Source organism: Aspergillus alliaceus (genome assembly GCF_009176365.1).
Source record: "Aspergillus alliaceus strain CBS 536.65 unplaced genomic scaffold BDW43scaffold_28, whole genome shotgun sequence".
Taxonomy (NCBI): domain Eukaryota; kingdom Fungi; phylum Ascomycota; class Eurotiomycetes; order Eurotiales; family Aspergillaceae; genus Aspergillus; species Aspergillus alliaceus.
In genome coordinates, this window is record NW_022474711.1 from 293,697 (window position 1) to 311,536 (window position 17,840).

At 47.7% G+C, this 17,840-nt stretch overlaps 7 protein-coding genes across 7 annotated transcripts; 6 read left to right on the plus strand and 1 right to left on the minus strand.

The window, feature by feature from the left end:
* The first annotated feature begins 236 nt into the window (after positions 1-236).
* On the plus strand, positions 237-1,318 carry BDW43DRAFT_279434 (uncharacterized protein). The gene has a single exon (XM_032042303.1). It carries the CDS (start codon positions 862-864, stop codon positions 1,225-1,227), a length of 366 nt encoding a protein of 121 aa, XP_031899283.1. The 5' UTR covers positions 237-861; the 3' UTR covers positions 1,228-1,318.
* A 625-nt stretch (positions 1,319-1,943) lies between these two features.
* BDW43DRAFT_279435 (uncharacterized protein) lies at positions 1,944-2,647 on the plus strand. Its single transcript, XM_032042304.1, has 2 exons — positions 1,944-2,221; positions 2,272-2,647. The coding sequence occupies exons 1-2, from the start codon at positions 2,208-2,210 to the stop codon at positions 2,486-2,488; spliced, it is 231 nt and encodes a 76-aa protein (XP_031899284.1). The 5' UTR covers positions 1,944-2,207; the 3' UTR covers positions 2,489-2,647.
* A 706-nt stretch (positions 2,648-3,353) lies between these two features.
* cprA (NADPH--hemoprotein reductase cprA) lies at positions 3,354-5,511 on the plus strand (the record flags this gene model as incomplete). The annotated part of the gene is made up of 2 exons (XM_032047307.1): positions 3,354-5,144; positions 5,215-5,511. 2 exons carry the CDS (start codon positions 3,354-3,356, stop codon positions 5,509-5,511), a joined length of 2,088 nt encoding a protein of 695 aa, XP_031899285.1.
* A 382-nt stretch (positions 5,512-5,893) lies between these two features.
* Positions 5,894-10,223, plus strand: BDW43DRAFT_109525 (DDB1/RSE1 family protein). The gene is made up of 4 exons (XM_032037889.1): positions 5,894-7,132; positions 7,201-9,107; positions 9,166-9,612; positions 9,672-10,223. The coding sequence occupies exons 1-4, from the start codon at positions 6,550-6,552 to the stop codon at positions 9,972-9,974; spliced, it is 3,240 nt and encodes a 1,079-aa protein (XP_031899286.1). The 5' UTR covers positions 5,894-6,549; the 3' UTR covers positions 9,975-10,223.
* A 114-nt stretch (positions 10,224-10,337) lies between these two features.
* BDW43DRAFT_109560 (uncharacterized protein) lies at positions 10,338-11,047 on the minus strand. The gene has a single exon (XM_032037890.1). The coding sequence runs from the start codon at positions 10,940-10,942 to the stop codon at positions 10,391-10,393; it is 552 nt and encodes a 183-aa protein (XP_031899287.1). The 5' UTR covers positions 10,943-11,047; the 3' UTR covers positions 10,338-10,390.
* A 1,838-nt stretch (positions 11,048-12,885) lies between these two features.
* On the plus strand, positions 12,886-14,217 carry BDW43DRAFT_301043 (uncharacterized protein; the record flags this gene model as incomplete). The annotated part of the gene is made up of 5 exons (XM_032044989.1): positions 12,886-12,969; positions 13,040-13,073; positions 13,131-13,379; positions 13,457-14,023; positions 14,087-14,217. The coding sequence occupies 5 exons, from the start codon at positions 12,886-12,888 to the stop codon at positions 14,215-14,217; spliced, it is 1,065 nt and encodes a 354-aa protein (XP_031899288.1).
* A 527-nt stretch (positions 14,218-14,744) lies between these two features.
* Positions 14,745-16,448, plus strand: BDW43DRAFT_279444 (uncharacterized protein). Its single transcript, XM_032042305.1, has 2 exons — positions 14,745-15,637; positions 15,712-16,448. Exons 1-2 carry the CDS (start codon positions 15,195-15,197, stop codon positions 16,037-16,039), a joined length of 771 nt encoding a protein of 256 aa, XP_031899289.1. The 5' UTR covers positions 14,745-15,194; the 3' UTR covers positions 16,040-16,448.
* Positions 16,449-17,840: the final 1,392 nt, after the last annotated feature.

Here is a 17,840-nt window from a genome sequence, read left to right on the forward strand (position 1 = left end):
GATATATGACTCATGATTGGCTGAGCAACTGACCGCATTGGGCAGAAAGCCCTGAGTCTATAGTAGGTTAGTACTAGTTCTAGTACTAAAGTAGTAATAGTAGTATTTCGTCACTCACGTGAAGTTGATCCTAAACAGGTCTAGCGCAAAGCCATCTCTTGCTAGATGCGGAAGGAATAAGTTGTCACTACACTACACCATAGTATCGTCTAGTATAATATTGCTAGTCCCAGAACAGGAACTACAGCTGAATTATCAAGTGCTTTCATTCCGACTGAAGAAGTCGTCGAAATTGAGAGAGTTGCCATCGAATCCCAGAAGTAAGCGAAAACGGTACTACAGGTACAATATTCGACCACTTCGACGATACGATAAGCAGTAAGCACTTGACCTGGTTGCCAAATCACACGCCGAGACCAAAGACCTAAGAGATGATATTTGGTATCTGTCAGAAGGCTCTTAACCTCCAGCAGAGGGCTATCCGATATTCCAAGTAGTTCGTCTTGGGGAACAAGCCGAGGCCAGTCAGAATATTATTAAATTGCAGCCATATGCAATTCCAAATGGCCTCGCTGGGGTCGGATTACATCCCATCCTGCATTGGGCTCCTACGCCCAAATATCTGCTCCGTCTTCACTCTCTCTCCCTAGATCAGCCATATCGTAAATTACCATACACCTTTCCCTGCCTAGTGGTTTGCGGTTATTCAATTCCAGGGTTTGTCTTAATGAGCTCGCTTCCAGCAACTATTATCATTCCTGCCTTAGACATCATTACGGAAGAGCTCAACATCACGACTACTGTTTGAAGACCTGTAGTTCTGTCAATCTTCTAATTGGCTACATTATTAAACACTTGTTCATGGTGCTTTGTCTGAGATTTTTGGAGCCGAAGGTTGATGCTGCAGCCATTCAACTTTGTGTTTCTGGTCTTCAACTCTGCGCGCGGCGTTGCAAGGGCTGTCGAGCAACTCCATTCCTTGAAGTACTTTGCCGGGCTCTTTGGGGGTTGTACCCCGAGAACTATCTCTTAGCTTCAACCTTTAAGATTGAAGCTAAAGCAGGAACTCTCAGAGACTTGTTCAATCCCAATGAAGGTGGTAAGGCCATGGTGTTTTACATATTCCCTCTTGTCGGCCAAGTCCTGGGCCCCATTGCAGGAGGTTTCCTAACCGGCTGTATCCATCTTTTCTGGTCTTACTGGTGTTATTTACCTGTGGAGGTTTGAGCATATGTGCGAAGGGAAAAGAGCCCGGACTGTGATAGTCGCGATGTAGATGAGTGGTGAGTTGTAGTTGTAGCAGTGGCATGCAGAAAAATTCAACATATATTAATTCGTAGAATATAATAAACTAAACGGTAGACTAGTAGAAACAGGGTATAGACTGTAAGGCTCGCTAAAGCAGCAATTCTCAAGGTGGAAAGGCCACGGTTTTTTATCTAAACGCCACAACCATGCCATTTCCGTCGTCACCCAAGGTTGCTCTACTCAGTATAACGAGTGTCATTTATGTTAAATGAAGAACATCATACTGATGACTCTTATTAACCTATACTACGATCTTCCTGCTGCAGTAAGAACAGGAGACCTGAAGAAAGGATAGAGAAGGCGGCCTGGTTTTCTGAGGATTTATCTGCATGCCTTGATTGCTAACAGGAATGAGGTAATGAAAACGGAAAACGGAGCATTATGCTATTCCACTCTAAGATCTACTTCAGCATTTATAGGATCAAGTGGACGGCATTATTGTCCGGCTGGAGATCCGCGGCTCAATGCCGCTGGCGACGATCCGGATGAATCGTGAGAAATTGGATCAAGAAGACAAAGAAAACTATCTTGATCTTGTTTTTTTTTGTTCTAAGTACTTAGTATATATACTGTCACACGTACAACTCCTAAAGTCAGGCCTTTGATAGAACCACAGGGTGCGGAATCAGTTCCGTACCCTTCCCAGCATCAGGCATTGGACGGATTATCCCATCGGAGAATCTCTGTATGGACTTATGCATGTCCGTCTCTACGCGGAATACTACCCTAGTTTCCCACCGAAGCCAGTGGAAGGAAATACCTCTACAGGTTCCTCGGACAGTTATGAAACGATGATGATCAGCATCAAACATTCGATTTTGCGTATACTCCGTGCCTATCACGTGTTCGATTGACGGTGCAGCTGATAAGACACATGATACAAGTTCTAAGTCCCTGAAATGATGTATTGTATGTATATGTATGATTAGAAATGTAGGCAAGGCAATTACAGGCAGCTCACCTATCAATAGCAATTGCATTGAGCGTCTCTTTCTCCAACTGTTGTACTGAATGTGAACTTTCCACACGTGCCCTCCAAAAGGCGGAACTCGGCTACCTGGAACAGTCGGCAGCCTTATTCGGGAGATTCCACGTATGGAAACTAAAGGTCATCGCTGGGCAGAGTTGCCTCCAGACTCCGCTCACCCCCAGGATTGTTCTCATGTCAAGTCACAAGTGAGGGCCGAAGTTTCATACCGAACCAAAAGTTACCCCCGGCTCAAAAGTTACCCCGGCCAATCGTCGGTTTTCGTTGGTCCCCCACACTGAGAATGGTGTATATATAAAACTACTAGCCCTGTCCCTTATTCGCGTATGTAGTAGTGGCCGTCTTCTCTTGAGACAAGATCTGGAACGTGAGAAGAAAGGAATTTGCTGTGACATATTGTGGGGTGATTACGATTAGATATTCTGATCACCGTTGACAGTTATACGGAATACCTTCCCGACAGGGAGGTAGTTATACATATTCAATTGTGTCTTCACACCGCAATCACCAGGCTGGGTCATCCCTTACGGCCACACAACCTCCGAGACTACCGCCGGGGTTGTCCGAAAGCAAAGTACCAAAAAGGGTGCCTGAAAGAGGCCACGATTACCTCCCAAAACACTTTCCGCTTACCACCGCCCCATTAACTTTCCAGCCTCCACCCGTAAAACCACGCCCACCGCTTTTAACTCAACCTTTTCTCTCTCTCCGGTTTCCGGCCCCGAGATAATGCGGTCCGCTTAGAGGTGGAGTCGGCATCTTTAGTTCCTTCGATCAGACCACAGCTCTCTTCTCCGATCTCCTTCATTTCCACCTCGTGTACTCCGTGTTATTCTTTCTGCTTCTCATTTTCTTTTCGTGTATGTTGGAGTACGCCGCGCACTGCTGGCGTCTTCCATCACCATAATTGATTTGCTGAGGTTGCCATCAAGATCGAAGATTAGGGGGCACTAAATTCTTATCCCTCTTTGGCCCCCTCCTGTTTTCTTTCAGTTTCTCCCCGACTTTCCTCGAAAACTGGTCCAAAACCCTCACACTCCTCCATCGCCAAGCCGACATGGCGCAACTCGACACCCTCGATTTGGTTGTCCTTGTGGCGCTTTTGGTGGGTAGCGTTGCCTACTTCACCAAAGGCACCTACTGGGCTGTCGCCAAAGATCCCTATGCCTCGTCTGGTCCGGCAATGAATGGCGCCGCCAAGGCAGGAAAGACTAGAGATATCTTGGAAAAGATGGAAGAAACTGGCAAGAACTGTGTCATTTTCTACGGCTCACAGACTGGAACTGCGGAGGACTACGCTTCGAGATTGGCAAAGGAAGGATCTCAGAGATTCGGCCTCAAAACTATGGTCGCTGACTTGGAAGACTACGACTACGAGAACTTGGACAAATTCCCTGAAGACAAGATCGCTTTCTTCGTTCTGGCGACTTATGGAGAGGGCGAGCCCACGGATAATGCTGTCGAATTCTACCAGTTCGTTACCGGCGAAGACGCTACTTTTGAAGGCGGCGCTTCCGCCGATGAAAAGCCGCTGTCCTCCCTCAAATATGTCACTTTTGGTCTGGGTAACAACACCTATGAGCACTACAACGCCATGGTTCGCAATGTGGACGCCGCTCTCCAAAAGTATGGTGCACAACGTATTGGCTCTGCTGGTGAAGGTGACGACGGCGCTGGCACGATGGAAGAAGATTTCTTGGCTTGGAAGGAACCCATGTGGGCAGCACTTACGGAAGCCATGGATCTCCAGGAACGCGAGGCTGTCTATGAGCCCGTTTTCAATGTCACGGAAGATGAATCTATGAGCGTTGAGGATGAGAAGGTCTATCTTGGTGAACCCACCAAAGGTCATCTCGAAGGTCAACCGAAAGGCCCATATTCGGCCCACAACCCTTTCATTGCGCCTATTGTCGAGTCTCGTGAGTTGTTCACTGTAAAGGATCGTAACTGTCTACACATGGAAATCAGCATCGCTGGAAGCAACCTCACTTATCAAACTGGTGACCACATTGCTGTTTGGCCTACAAATGCTGGAGTGGAGGTGGACCGCTTCCTCCAGGTTTTTGGACTTGAGGAAAAGCGTCAAACAGTTATCAACATCAAGGGTATTGATGTGACGGCTAAGGTTCCAATTCCTACCCCTACCACCTACGATGCCGCTGTTCGTTACTATATGGAAGTCTGTGCCCCCGTATCCCGGCAATTTGTCTCGAGTCTGGCTGCCTTCGCTCCCGATGACACGACCAAGGCGGAAATCCAGCGTTTGGGTAACGATAAGGATTACTTCCACGAGAAGATCACTAATCAATGCTTCAATATCGCCCAAGCTCTTCAAAGCATCACTTCCAAGCCATTCACTGCCGTCCCGTTCTCCTTGCTCGTTGAAGGTCTCAACAAGCTTCAGCCTCGTTATTACTCTATCTCGTCTTCCTCTCTTGTCCAAAAGGATAAGATCAGTATTACTGCAGTCGTGGAATCTGTCCGTTTGCCTGGTGCCTCTCACATTGTGAAGGGTGTGACTACGAATTACCTCCTCGCGCTTAAGCAGAAGCAGAATGGTGATCCAACGCCTGACCCCCACGGCTTGACGTATTCTATCACCGGTCCGCGCAACAAGTACGACGGTATTCATGTTCCTGTCCATGTCCGTCACTCGAATTTCAAACTGCCATCCGATCCCTCGAGACCCGTCATTATGGTTGGACCTGGTACCGGTGTTGCACCTTTCCGTGGCTTCATTCAGGAACGTGCCGCCTTGGTAGCTAAAGGCGAGAAAGTCGGAACAACCGTTTTGTTCTTTGGGTGCCGTAACCGCAATGAGGACTTCTTGTATCAGGACGAGTTCAAGGTATGTCTTCCTATCTTAACCTTCTTAGATCCGTACAGTGGACCATTTGTTTTAACATCTATTATTGTAGGCCTGGGAGGAACAACTTGGTGACTCGTTGAAGATCATCACTGCCTTTTCCCGCGAAACTTCTCAAAAGGTGTATGTCCAACATCGGTTACGCGAACATGCTGAGCTGGTTAGCGACCTTCTGAAGCAGAAAGCCACATTCTACGTTTGTGGAGACGCCGCCAACATGGCTCGTGAAGTCAATCTTGTGCTTGGCCAAATCATTGCCCAACAGCGTGGTCTTCCCGCCGAGAAGGGTGAGGAGATGGTCAAGCACATGCGCAGCAGTGGAACCTACCAAGAGGATGTTTGGTCATAACCATTCACAGGTTTTTGTTTTACCTTGAACATGAACTTTTCCCCTTATGCCTAGATGATCTTTGCATATATACTCCGCCTGTTATGTTTTCTTTTTCTATTTTTTTTTTTGGCGTGATTCATGTATGCCTAGCACTTCTTTTTGGCCTTCATACTGTGGGCGCTACTGGCCTACTCTGGAAGGGATGATAGACTTGATGGTTCGAAAATGCCTGAGGAATTGTGTACAGGGTTCACACTGCACCAGGTCACGTGTGATGTCCAAAATTTGCTAATAAGTATGCTTATTTTTTATGGGGATTCTGCACACCATATAGTGAAAATTTGTGTTGAAGAGACCAAATGATCAATGCTTAAATTAACAGCTGTAAATGCGACTTTGTATTCCTATAGAGAGTGTGAAAAGGTGCAGGACGAGCATGGTGGGAAATATGCATTGGGTGGTACCGGCCATAACCCGGAGTTAATGGCTTAAAAGGAACCGCAACCATCGTCATTGGGACTTTTACCTGAAGGGCGGATGTTGTTGGTCTGTTGTGTTAGCTCCCTCTTCCTCCGCCTCCTCTCCAAAATACCATCCCATCCTAGTCCAGGATCCTGCAGTCGGAGATGCAGATCTTTCTTTCGCCTTAAAACATAAGAAATTCAGATCCGGAAACAACCCAAATTAATCTGCTGTTGGATCTGACATTACTCGTGCTATCTTATCCCCGCAGTGGTCTCCACTGCAAAAAGCTCATTCCGGGTTGCCGATTGACAGTTCAGAGAACATCGGATTGCCAAAATGGCTTACGTCGTACCGATACATAAGGCGAGCAGCATTCGTCATGCGATCAAGCTGCAGTTTATGAAACCGGAGGAAGACTCCTTGGTTGTTGCGTTGGTGACCACAGTCCACCGCGGTCGGTTTCCTAGGTGCTGTGAACACTAGCTAATACATCTTGTTTATGATAGGAAGGGTAATCGATTGGAGGCCTACACACTTACTCCAGATGGATTAAGTCTTGCTGCGTCGTGTACTCTCTACGGCAAAGTATCCATGCTTGCTCGACTTCCTGCTCCCGCTCATTCACCCACGGATCACCTTTTCGTTGGCACCGATCGATACACCTACTGCACCCTGTCATGGGACAATGTTGAGAATAAAATATGTACGGAGAGAAAATACGTCGACATATCTGACCCATCGTCGCGGGAATCGCAAACTGGCAGTCGATGTTTGATAGATCCAAGTGGTCGGTATATGACACTGGAAGTGTATGAGGGCCTAGTTGCCGTGCTACCAATCGTACAATTACCCAGCAGAAAAAGAGGGAGAACTCCTGCTGCTCTTACCGGTCCTGATGCACCAAAAGTGGGAGAACTTGGAGAGCTGACAACGGCGAGAATTGATGAGCTCTTTGTACGGTCTTCTGCATTCCTCCATGTACAGTCTGGTTTGCCGCGCCTAGCGTTACTCTACGAGGACAACCAGAAGAAAGTCAGACTGATGGTCCGAGAATTAAATTACACCTCTGCCACGGGAAGCACGGGCGCAGACGCCACATTGGCGCATATAGCCGACTTTGCACAAGAACTGGATCTCGGGGCTTCCCACCTTATACCAGTGCCCGCTCCGCTAGGTTAGTATCCTTCCGCCATGCGATGTAATATGTTTGCTAGCTTTGCTACCTGGGACTGACAATCTTAGGTGGCCTTCTTATTCTTGGCGAAACGTCTATCAAATACGTTGATGACGACAACAATGAGATAATATCTCGGCCTTTGAACGAAGCAACAATATTTGTAGCCTGGGAAGGGGTTGATAGCCAGCGATGGTTGTTGGCCGATGATTATGGAAGGTTGTTCTTCTTAATGCTTGTTTTAGACTCAGATAACCAGGTTCAGGGTTGGAAGTTGGATCATTTAGGGAACACATCACGAGCCTCTGCCTTGGTGTATCTTGGTGGCGGGATTGTATTTGTGGGGTCGCATCAAGGGGACTCCCAGGTCCTTCGGATCGGTAGCGGTTCATTTGAGATTATCCAGACCCTGTCCAACATTGCCCCGATACTGGATTTCACAATAATGGACCTTGGAAACCGCACAAGTGAAAGCCAAACCCATGAGTTCTCGTCAGGTCAAGCTCGGATTGTCACCGGCTCGGGCGCTTTTGACGATGGAACCCTGCGAAGTGTGCGCAGTGGTGTCGGGATGGAGGAGCTAGGCGTTTTGGGTGACTTGGAACATATCACAGATCTGTGGGGCCTGCAGGCCCAGTCCCAAGGTGATACCCTGGATACACTTCTTGTTTCCTTTGTAGATGAGACTCGTGTATTCCATTTCAGTCCCGATGGTGAGGTGGAAGAACTGGATCACTTTATTGGCCTGAGCCTCTCAGAGAATACGCTTCTCGCAGCTAATCTGCCGGGGGGACGGGTTTTGCAGGTTACTGAGCAACGAGTGCTGATTGCGGATCTGGAGGGTGGAATGATTGTGTATGAATGGACACCGCCGAATGAGCTTGTTATCACCGCCGCTTCTGCCAACGATGTTTCAATGGTGGTTGTCATCGGGGGAGAAATTATAACCGTTCTAGATATCAGGAACGAGGCTCAGGTGATCACGCAGAAGAACTTCGGTGCCGATAGTCAGATCTCTGGTGTCACGGTTCCGGCATCGCCAACAGAGGTTTGTATTGTTGGATTCCCTCAACTCGCCAAGATATCAGTCATTAAGCTTCAAGACTTGACTGAAGTGCAAACCACGTCGCTGGGCCCAGCTGGCGAAGCTTTCCCTAGGTCTGTTCTCGTGGCGAACGTTCTCGCAGATAGGCCCCCTACTCTTTTCATCTCGATGGCAGACGGCAGTGTCATCACTTATTCATTTAACACAAGCGACTACTCGCTAAGTGGAATGAATAAACTAATCCTTGGGTCTGAGCAACCGGCGTTTAAGAAATTGCCTAGGGGTGATGGGCTGCATAATGTGTTTGCTACATGCGAGAACCCAAGCCTGATATATGGCTCTGAGGGCCGCATTATTTACTCTGCAGTAAATTCGGAAGGAGCTTCTCGCATCTGCCATTTCAACTCCAAGGCTTATCCGGGGTCAATTGCCGTGGCTACACAGCGCGAGCTCAAAATCGCTTTGGTCGATAGCGAAAGGACAACACAGATTCAGACGCTCCAAGTTGGAGCAACCGTGCGCCGAGTTGCATATTCGCCCTCAGAAAAGGCGTTCGGTATCGGAACAATAGATCGTAAACTTCAAGATGGGGCAGAAATCGTAACAAGCCGGTTCATGCTCGCTGATGAGGTTTTGTTCCGACAGCTCGACTCGTTTGAGCTAAGACCAGAGGAATTGGTGGAAAGTGTTATCCGTGCAGAGTTCCCAGCGGGTAAAGATGAGAACGGGCGTGACCTGACTAAAGATCGGTTCATCGTTGGAACAGCGTATCTTGACGATGAGGGGGAAGAATCGATTCGAGGTCGGATTCTCATGTTCGAGGTTGACAATGGCCGAAAACTGACAAAGGTTGCCGATCTGCCCGTGAAGGGGGCATGTCGTGCTTTGGCTATGCTGGGAGACAAGATTGTAGCTGCGCTTGTCAAGACAGTAGGCGATTACTGAGAGTCCTTATTTCTGTGACTACGTATCTGACATATTGTCCCAGGTTGTTGTCTATAAGGTAGTGAACAACGATTTCGGTGCGATGAGATTGGATAAGCTTGCCAGCTACCGAACCTCGACCGCGCCGATTGATGTGACCGTGACAGGTAATGTGATTGCGATCTCAGACCTCATGAAGAGCGTGTGTCTCGTGGAGTTTCAGGAAGGAGAGAACGGCCTACCTGATTCATTGACAGAAGTGGCTCGCCACTTCCAAACAGTTTGGGCCACTGGAGTCGCATGCATTGCCAAGGACACCTTCCTAGAAAGCGATGCAGAAGGGAATTTGATCGTCCTTCGTCGCAACCTGACTGGGGTTGAGGAGGATGATAAGCGCCGGTTAGAAGTAACCGGTGAAATTTCGCTGGGCGAAATGGTGAACCGTATCCGGCCGGTAAACATCCAACAGTTGGCAAGCGTAACCGTCACTCCGAGAGCTTTTCTAGGCACAGTATGTGGTTTCTCTTGAACTTCTTCGCAATACAGCACTAACGGGGATTTCACACACAGGTGGAGGGTTCCATTTACCTATTCGCCATCATTAACCCGGAACATCAGGATTTCTTGATGCGCCTGCAATCAGCGATGGCAGGCAAAGTAGAATCACTAGGCGAGATGCCGTTCAACGAATTCCGGGGCTTCCGTAGTATGGTTCGGGAAGCCAAGGAGCCGTACCGCTTTGTGGATGGCGAGTTGATTGAGCAGTTTTTAACCTGTGAGCCCAATGTGCAGGAGGAGGTTGTCGACTCAGTTGGCATGATGAGTGTCCACGAGGTGAAAGTTATGATAGAAGCATTAAGGCGATTGCATTAGGTTGTCCGTTGATCATGTGCTTCAGGGCATCTAATCTACCTTCGTCAAGAGGGACGACACGATTTTAAGACTTGGATGTATGAATGTGTTGGGATGAGACAATATCAACATGGGTACGCTCTATTTTGGCTTCATAACGATAAAATGATGTGCATAATATTCGCTCTTGGACAACTTCTGGGATTAGACAAATCTATCATAGAAATATACGTATACGCCCACACGATGCATCATCAAGGGTGCAGTTAATCATACAAGGAGAGTCATATGGCTGTATTTAATAATATAATTTACTACAATGCACAGCAGCTATGCAAACAGATTACAAAAAGATAAATTAAATATATATATATATATAGCTTAAGTAAGTCTACCGCGAATATATCCAGCCAGAGATTTGATTTCACGATTCCAAATTATGCCTTCTTCTCACCCTCCGAATCACTCCAGTCCAATAATTCCATAATCTGATCCTGGGACAGCTTATTCGCATTTGCCTCTGCTTCCTTCAGGTTCTTCATGTGCTTCTTCTGCCTCTTCCTCGCGTTCTTCGTCCACTCCGGCACCCCGCTCGCAGTCGCAAAATCCTCACCGTCCTCAATCTCATCATCGGTATTCTCAACTTCCCCAAGTACTTTCCCACCACCGGAAGCACCACCTCGCAGTGTATTGGCAGAAACCTTAGCCTTCTTGCCCCCATTGGCAGCCTTCTTGGCCTCCTCCTTCTCTTTCATCTTTCTGCGGTCCCGATCGCTCATTTTCTTAAAGAAGGCCTCGATGTACGGACGAATTATAAGGTAGCCGATGACCGAGAGTGTGACCTTCGTCCAGCGGTTGAGGCTCACTTCTGCGAAAGACGCATAAAAGTTCTTGAAGAAGCGTCTGACGATCGTTTCGAAAAAGGTATAAAGTTGGCCGAAGAAGTCCTTCAAGGCCTCTGTGGCAATGTTGGTCTCGGGGGTAGACATTTTCAGATTTGGTGGTGGTTTTATTATTCTTAGTGGTATGGAAGACGGAATATAAGAGAAGCGGGATTCCGCGGAAGTAGAAAAAAAAAAAAAAAAAGAGTGAGGGGTAGTAATCCGGCTGGTGGGCTGAGGATGAATTAGGTGGGAGAAAAGCACTCTAGAGAGAGCTTATGAGCTCTTTTAATTTTATATTTTTGTGAAGGAACGGAGTATGGAAAGAAGATTGCCCACTGAGTTCTTTTCTCTTAGTCTCCATTCAATGCAAAGAATGCCGTAACGGGAAATGTTCCATTGTGGTCTAGCGGCTACTCTCTGGTCGGACCATCTTTTGTCCGCTTGCAGTACCAGCGGCCAATCACAGCCCGTTTCCCCCCTTCATCTTGATAGACGCGTCTGTCCAACGCGCGATTCTGTATAGATCTTTTCGCAGTTTCAATCAGTGTCAACGAAAGTTAAACCTTCTCTGTGGTATTTTCGAGACGTCAAGTTATTGAGTTAAACCGGCCAGTCTGGTGATCATGGATCAAAACGACGAGGTTGGCCTTGAAGAGGTATGTGGTAAATGAACCACCCAGTCCGAGCATATCTTACATCTTGTCTTCACAGCGCCTGAAGTCTGCCCTTTGGTTAGCCATCGGAAAGATAGTCGACGAAGAGACCATCAAACTTGGCGTCAATGCCACACCCCAATTCATCGGAGCCTTGACCGAGATGGTCTGGACACAGATAGGTACGTTATATCAACAGTAACTTGCTTGGACAACCATGGAGTTGTCGTCACATTTCGTTCATTGTGGCGTATAAGCTGATCGATAATATAGAGACCGTCAGCCAGGACCTAGAGTCCTTCGCTAAGTAAGTGATGGCTTTTCGATTTGCGAACTGAAGACTCCTTATGGAGGGGCTCACAATTCGCCTCTTTACTTTCTGGCACTGTCGTGAAAGCATTGATATCACTGAGTTTGTAAGACTCGATTGGGTGTTGCTGACATATTCGGAATTTCCCGATTAGGCATGCCGGGCGCTCTACGATTAATGTTTCCGACGTAATGCTGCTGGCGCGGCGCAACGAAGGGTTGGAGTCCATTCTCCGCGCTTTTGTTGAACAACAGCGTGAAGAAGAAACCTGAAGCTCCCAACACGGCATGATTTGCATCTACGCCGGTTATGAACGGCTGAGTTCGTTTTGTCCGGGCAGCCGTTGGTAGTACTATGACGGTCATGTAACCCCAAATTTCATTGGTGGCTTCCGCTGCCATTCGGATTCGCTCTAGTGCCCTTTGTAAGTGCAACCTAATTTTACTTTACCTCGATGTCACGCCGTCTAACCGTTCCCCGAGAAGAACAGATACAAGTTCCCGCCAATTGGAACAGCAGGCCAAGATATCCGTTGAGCCTGCATGACGCCACTGATGCTTTCCCCGCGATAGAGGTGGCAGCTCCCTGACTCGCGTGGGTGGAAAAACAAGGTAGTGGCATTGCTACTATGGGTTCTATTCTGGGATTGTTGCTCGCCCAATATCTCAACGAATAAGATCGTTTGGGACCTTTCACGATCTTGGTTGCCAATCAAACTTTACAGGTAATGTCTGTAACATCATAGATGGTGTAATGATTTTCAGATGGACAGTTACTGTGTCTCGGCCAATCAGACTTTAGAATAGAATGCTTTTTCAGACATGCATCGATCGTGGACACGTCATGACAACGTCTCCTGCAAGATGATCTTGCCTCGACTTATAAAACCTCTTGAAGGGAAAGCAGAGGTCCTATAAGTAGCACACATTGATAGCGCAATTATATAATCCTCGTTCAATGTATCAAGAATCACACCGATTCTTCCCACTTACCAAACTATTAGACTTAGGATAAACTTCAAAGACATGCTGAACACTACTCTGGACACGGGCACTGTTCGAGCGACCCTAAAAACCGCGCACCCCATGGAAGCAGTCCGCTACCACGGTCGCGGTGACATCCGGGTTGAAACACTCGACGAACCTGTCTGCGGCAAGGGGCAAGTAAAGGTAATTTGCAGCACATGAAACCGCACACGTATACTACGTATGCTAACCAAAACGCGAAATACGCACCTAGGTCCGACCAGCCTTCGTCGGACTCTGCGGCAGCGGTAAGCCCTTACCGCATCACATATTCATCATCGCATAAATAACTAATCTAAAACAAGACATCCATGAATACAGCGGCGGTCCTGTACTAGTACCCCAAAATCCCCATAACATAACCGGGAGCTCATGCCCCGTAACGCTCGGCCACGAATTCAGCGGCATCGTCGATGAAGTCGGCGAAGGCGTAACTCATGTATCCCCCGGCCAACGAGTAGTCGTACGCCCAACCATCTTCGACCGAACATGCACAGCCTGCAAACGTGGCTACGAGTACTGCTGCGAGAATATTGGATTCATTGGACTTTCGGGTATGCGGTCTCAGTCCTAATTCGAGTGGTGCATGGATGGGCGGTCAGATCAGATTATACTTACGCGTTTCCTGCAGGTTACGGCGGCGGACTGGCGAAGTACCATGTCGCGCCTGCAGAACACTTCTACCCGATTCCGGATAATGTCTCGCTTGAGGCTGCGGCGTTGATTGAGCCGATGGCCGTTGCTTGGCATGCTGTTAATATGTCGCCGTTTAAGATGGGGGATAATGTTATGGTGGTAGGGGGTGGGCCGGTTGGGATCGGCATTGTGCAGGTGCTGAAGTTACAGGGTGCTAATAATATTATGGTGTCGGAGTTATATGAGAAGCGCAGGAGGTTTGCGGTTGAGTACGGGGCTACGCATGCCTTTGATCCTGCGCGGGAGGATGTGACGCAGAGGGTTATAGATGTCACAGATGGGGTGGGTGCAGATGTTATCTTTGATGCTGCGGGGGTGGAAAATGCATTGGATGGGGCTATCGGTGCGTGCCGCACGCATGGTACGATTGTCAATGTTGCTGTGTGGGAAAAGAAACCTGCGGTGCGGGTGAACGATTTGATGTACAATGAGGTCAATTATACGGGGTCGGCGCTGTATGATGAAGGGTCATTTGAAGCTGTTATCAAGGCCCTTGGATATGGTGGGTTGCTTGAACAGGCGTTATCCAAAATATCCGCCGTGCTAACCAAGGCCTGTGATTTAGGTCAGTTGAAACCGGAAAAGATGATTACATCGAAGATCAAGTTGAGTGAAACGGTGGAAAGGGGGTTCGAGACCCTGGCTAATGACCGAGAGGACCACTGCAAGATCCTGATCGATGTGCAGGCATCATGATATGATTCTATTAATGTCTATGGCTATTATTTGTGGAAGCATAGAACCACAGAGCAGCTATACCAGAGAATAGACGTCTCATTTCCATAGATCTGCAGCATTTTAGCTTCCAATCTGTCGGGTCTGGCCGCAGCCACTGCCATAGAAGGTACTGTGGCTCTCGTTGTCATTGTCTAGATTTGTGCTAAAGATAGAGAAGATTAAGTAATGGTGGTGACGTTTGTTGCACCTTAGGGCAGAGTAGATTAGGTGGCTGTGCAAGTGCTACCCTGTGGCTTGACCCGAACACTCACCCAGTGACTTGACGGATGGGGAAACTCCCTAATGCGTCCATTGGGCACGTGAACAGCCGACGGTGACATGTGATGTTTAAGTTGGACTAGGGTCTAAGTCAGTCTATTGCTGAATCAGGGGAACTCTGGGCAGGGCTTAGTCACGGAAGGGATGGAACCAATGGTGACGAGGCCACTGTCAATCATGACGTTTGGGGGCTGGGCTGTGGGTGTGGCTTGTGTGTCTCTTGTCCCCGCCGCTCCTCTTTCTTACTCCGGGACTCCCAATCAGGTGCCTCTTACACCCGTCGTTGTCCGTGGATCGACATGCTGATGGTGTGGACGGGTCCCCTCGTCAAAGCAATTGAGGGATTCTGGAGTTCCACAAGGCCTTAAGAGGCATCCAGGGAAATGCCTCCACCGATCTGCTTGCTGCGACACCATGACCCCTGGGACGGACCCAACCTTTTCAACAATGCTGCCTGCAACAGGAGGGTGCAGTGCAAACTTTTTCCACTCTTCAGCCTTATAATACCTCAGTTCGAGGAAACTTTCACTAGAATTCATCCCTTAGCTTCACTTGACGGCTCCCTAGCTTCGTTCTGAATTCGTACTATAACTCTGCGGCGCCTCGTTCCTAGTGCCTATCCTATATATTCTTTCCCCTTTCGAGAAGAAAGTGCTTCACAGCCATCCACTTTCACGATGGGGTTTGGCGGCGTTATTCTCCGCTTTTTTAACCTAGCCATCCGCGTCCTTCAGTTTCTCGATGGCGCGGTGATTCTTGGAATCTTCTCCTACTTCTTGGCCGTCCTTACCCGTCATGACCAGGCCATCCCTCAATGGATGAAAGCCACTGAGGGTCTGTCCGGTGCGGCAACCCTCTACGGACTGTTAGGCATCCTCTTCACCTGCTGCCTGGGAGGAGTCGCCTTTTTCGCTACTCTGGCCGTCGTCCTTGATGTCTGCTTCGTCGGAGCCATGATCGCTATTGCAATAATGACTCGCGACGGCACACAGAAATGTACCGGCCGCGTCGATACCCCCCTGGGATCGGGCGACAGCAACGCAGAGTCGCCATCCAAAGTGAAATACGGGTTTGCGTGCGAGCTCCAAAAAGTCACATTCGCGGTCGCGATTATCGGAATGTGCGTAATATTCTCTCCTGCGCCCCCTTACGACTCAAAATGGCAATAGTCACAGGCTAACATTCTTCCCTTAGCTTTTTCTTCCTGATCTCCATTCTCTTCCAAGTCCTCTATGCCCGCCACCACAAACGCGAGAAGCGCTTCGGCCCGTCCCCTGCCAATGGCTACACGTATGGAACTCGCCCTCGTGCTTTCTGGCGTCGCAAGAAGAACAACCTAGATAGTGCCAGCGGCGACGATATGCTCCCAACTCATCCCACTCCTAATGATGTTGAATTGGGGCCTACATCAGAGAAGTCCGGCGGTATCGGTAGTCTCTTCTCTCGCAATAAGGATACCGCACCTGGTGTGCCACAGAACGGCTATGGCTACGGTAACTCCGCGTATACAGGCAATTACTGAGACACACATTCCATACCACGTTCGGAATGTCATTGCTATGCTTTATCTCATAGTGTGCCTAACCTCTTTTTTTTTAGAAAAAAAAAAGGGGGAAAGTGGGGTGTGAAAATCTCCGGCATGGTGACTCGAAAGTTTCACCACGGCTCTATGTCCGCTCGGGAGACGACCCTGAGCAATGCTTTCTCTTCTTATCTGGCTAGAAAGGTAATAACGTCTACGATTAATGATTTTAAATAAGATACCATGGTATGTTAGGATTTGGGTAAAGTTCACTTTCCTGTATATTACTGTTGGACGGCTATGCCTATCTTAGGATTTAATGAAGCAATTTATCACCTATGTGATCAATATTCCATCATCCATAATATTCCTATATATAACCACCGATATAATAGAATGCTAATAAATGCTGACTGCGCCAGCAGATCTTTGTTTAGTCGGAGCTCTTAAGATTCTAGCGCGTTGTTCTCTGTAAGCTTGTTTGTAAACGAATAGCATTTCAGTTTTATACGTGATCATTCTATCGCATCGATTAATTCGTTGGCTCTGGCTCTAACTGTAAGATCCTCCTTTGAAATCAGAAAACCCATAGTAGAATTAAATAAATATCGTGTTCTTTTTAAAGCGGCAATATACGCTATAACAGAGATTCCAATATATATTTATATATGTACTTCTAAGTCCTCCAACCCCGTCACTGTTATACAGCCGTATAGGATAGATCATGCTATATTTTAGGTTACAACTAGATCCCATAACAAATACAAATCGACCTATATCCATTCAATAGAAAGATCTAGGCCAGAGCCCACGAACAAAGAACGCCACCGCAACGGTTTAACCGTAGAAATGTCAGCGTGAAACTGTAGAAGGAACCCAAGCAATCAGTCGTGATTGATTAGAATACCGGTCTAAAAGGGCTCAGTAAGTAGATGAGAACTGTCCGCGAAGCCTATTGGCTCACAATGACTCATCTAGGTCGAGCAATGCGCATAGCCTGGAGATGTATTGGACCAGTAATAATCGAGCAGCACTGCAATTTTAGTCACTTGAGCGGATGGATTTGCAGCCTGATCATTACAAATAAAGGGTGCCCACTTTAGTAGGGGCGTAGCTTTAGGGAAGAATGCCACTATATTGATGCCCGTAGTATACCTTGATGTCTAGCTAGTGGTTCAGGGTAAATCGATGTTGTGTAGAGATAGTAGCGAGAGATTCTATTTAAGAAACAAGTGGGGAAGAAGTTTGTTTTTGGAATATGTTTCTTCATCTTCGCGGGCATGGCTTGGGAACTTGGGTGCAACAATGTAGACTAGGTACATGCTGCTGTGAGGTGTTGCTTCTGTGCAGAGGTGGTTAGGTGCGGGAAATCTGTATAAAGAAATGTGAATAAGATTAGGGGATATACTATCCGAATTACAATGAGGATCTGAATTGGCCAGATGCTCATGAGATTACGCGTCCTTGTAATATTGCGATGACATCTACAATTGCATCAAACATGGAGTACACGTCTTATAAGTGCTGGTCCAGGTGATTACCAGCACTGATATATAGCTCTGAGAGAGTAAAAACGAAACATAAAAAAATAGTTCAAGTTGTGCATATTATCAAAAATTACATTACACGTTCTCAGGACACGGGCTAACAAGAACGGAAGATAGCATAGAACGATTGTATAGAAGCCCGAAACCCATCGAGAAGATTGAAAATGGAAAGATACAAAGAACCACCTTAGCAGTGGAAATAAGGGGCGACGTTACTCGCGCCGGGCGAGGTAGGATGGCGGGGTAGCTGCAGA

Coding starts and splice junctions, on each gene's coding strand:
- BDW43DRAFT_109525 (XM_032037889.1), top strand. CDS start 6,550: ATGCTTGCTCGACTTCCTGCTCCCGCTCATTCACCCACGGATCACCTT. Junction 7,133..7,200: donor ACCAGTGCCCGCTCCGCTAG/GTTAGTATCCTT, acceptor TGACAATCTTAG/GTGGCCTTCTTATTCTTGGC. Junction 9,613..9,671: donor CGAGAGCTTTTCTAGGCACA/GTATGTGGTTTC, acceptor TTTCACACACAG/GTGGAGGGTTCCATTTACCT.
- BDW43DRAFT_279444 (XM_032042305.1), top strand. CDS start 15,195: ATGGGGTTTGGCGGCGTTATTCTCCGCTTTTTTAACCTAGCCATCCGC. Junction 15,638..15,711: donor GCGGTCGCGATTATCGGAAT/GTGCGTAATATT, acceptor TTCTTCCCTTAG/CTTTTTCTTCCTGATCTCCA.
- BDW43DRAFT_279434 (XM_032042303.1), top strand. CDS start 862: ATGGTGCTTTGTCTGAGATTTTTGGAGCCGAAGGTTGATGCTGCAGCC.
- BDW43DRAFT_109560 (XM_032037890.1), bottom strand. CDS start 10,942: ATGTCTACCCCCGAGACCAACATTGCCACAGAGGCCTTGAAGGACTTC.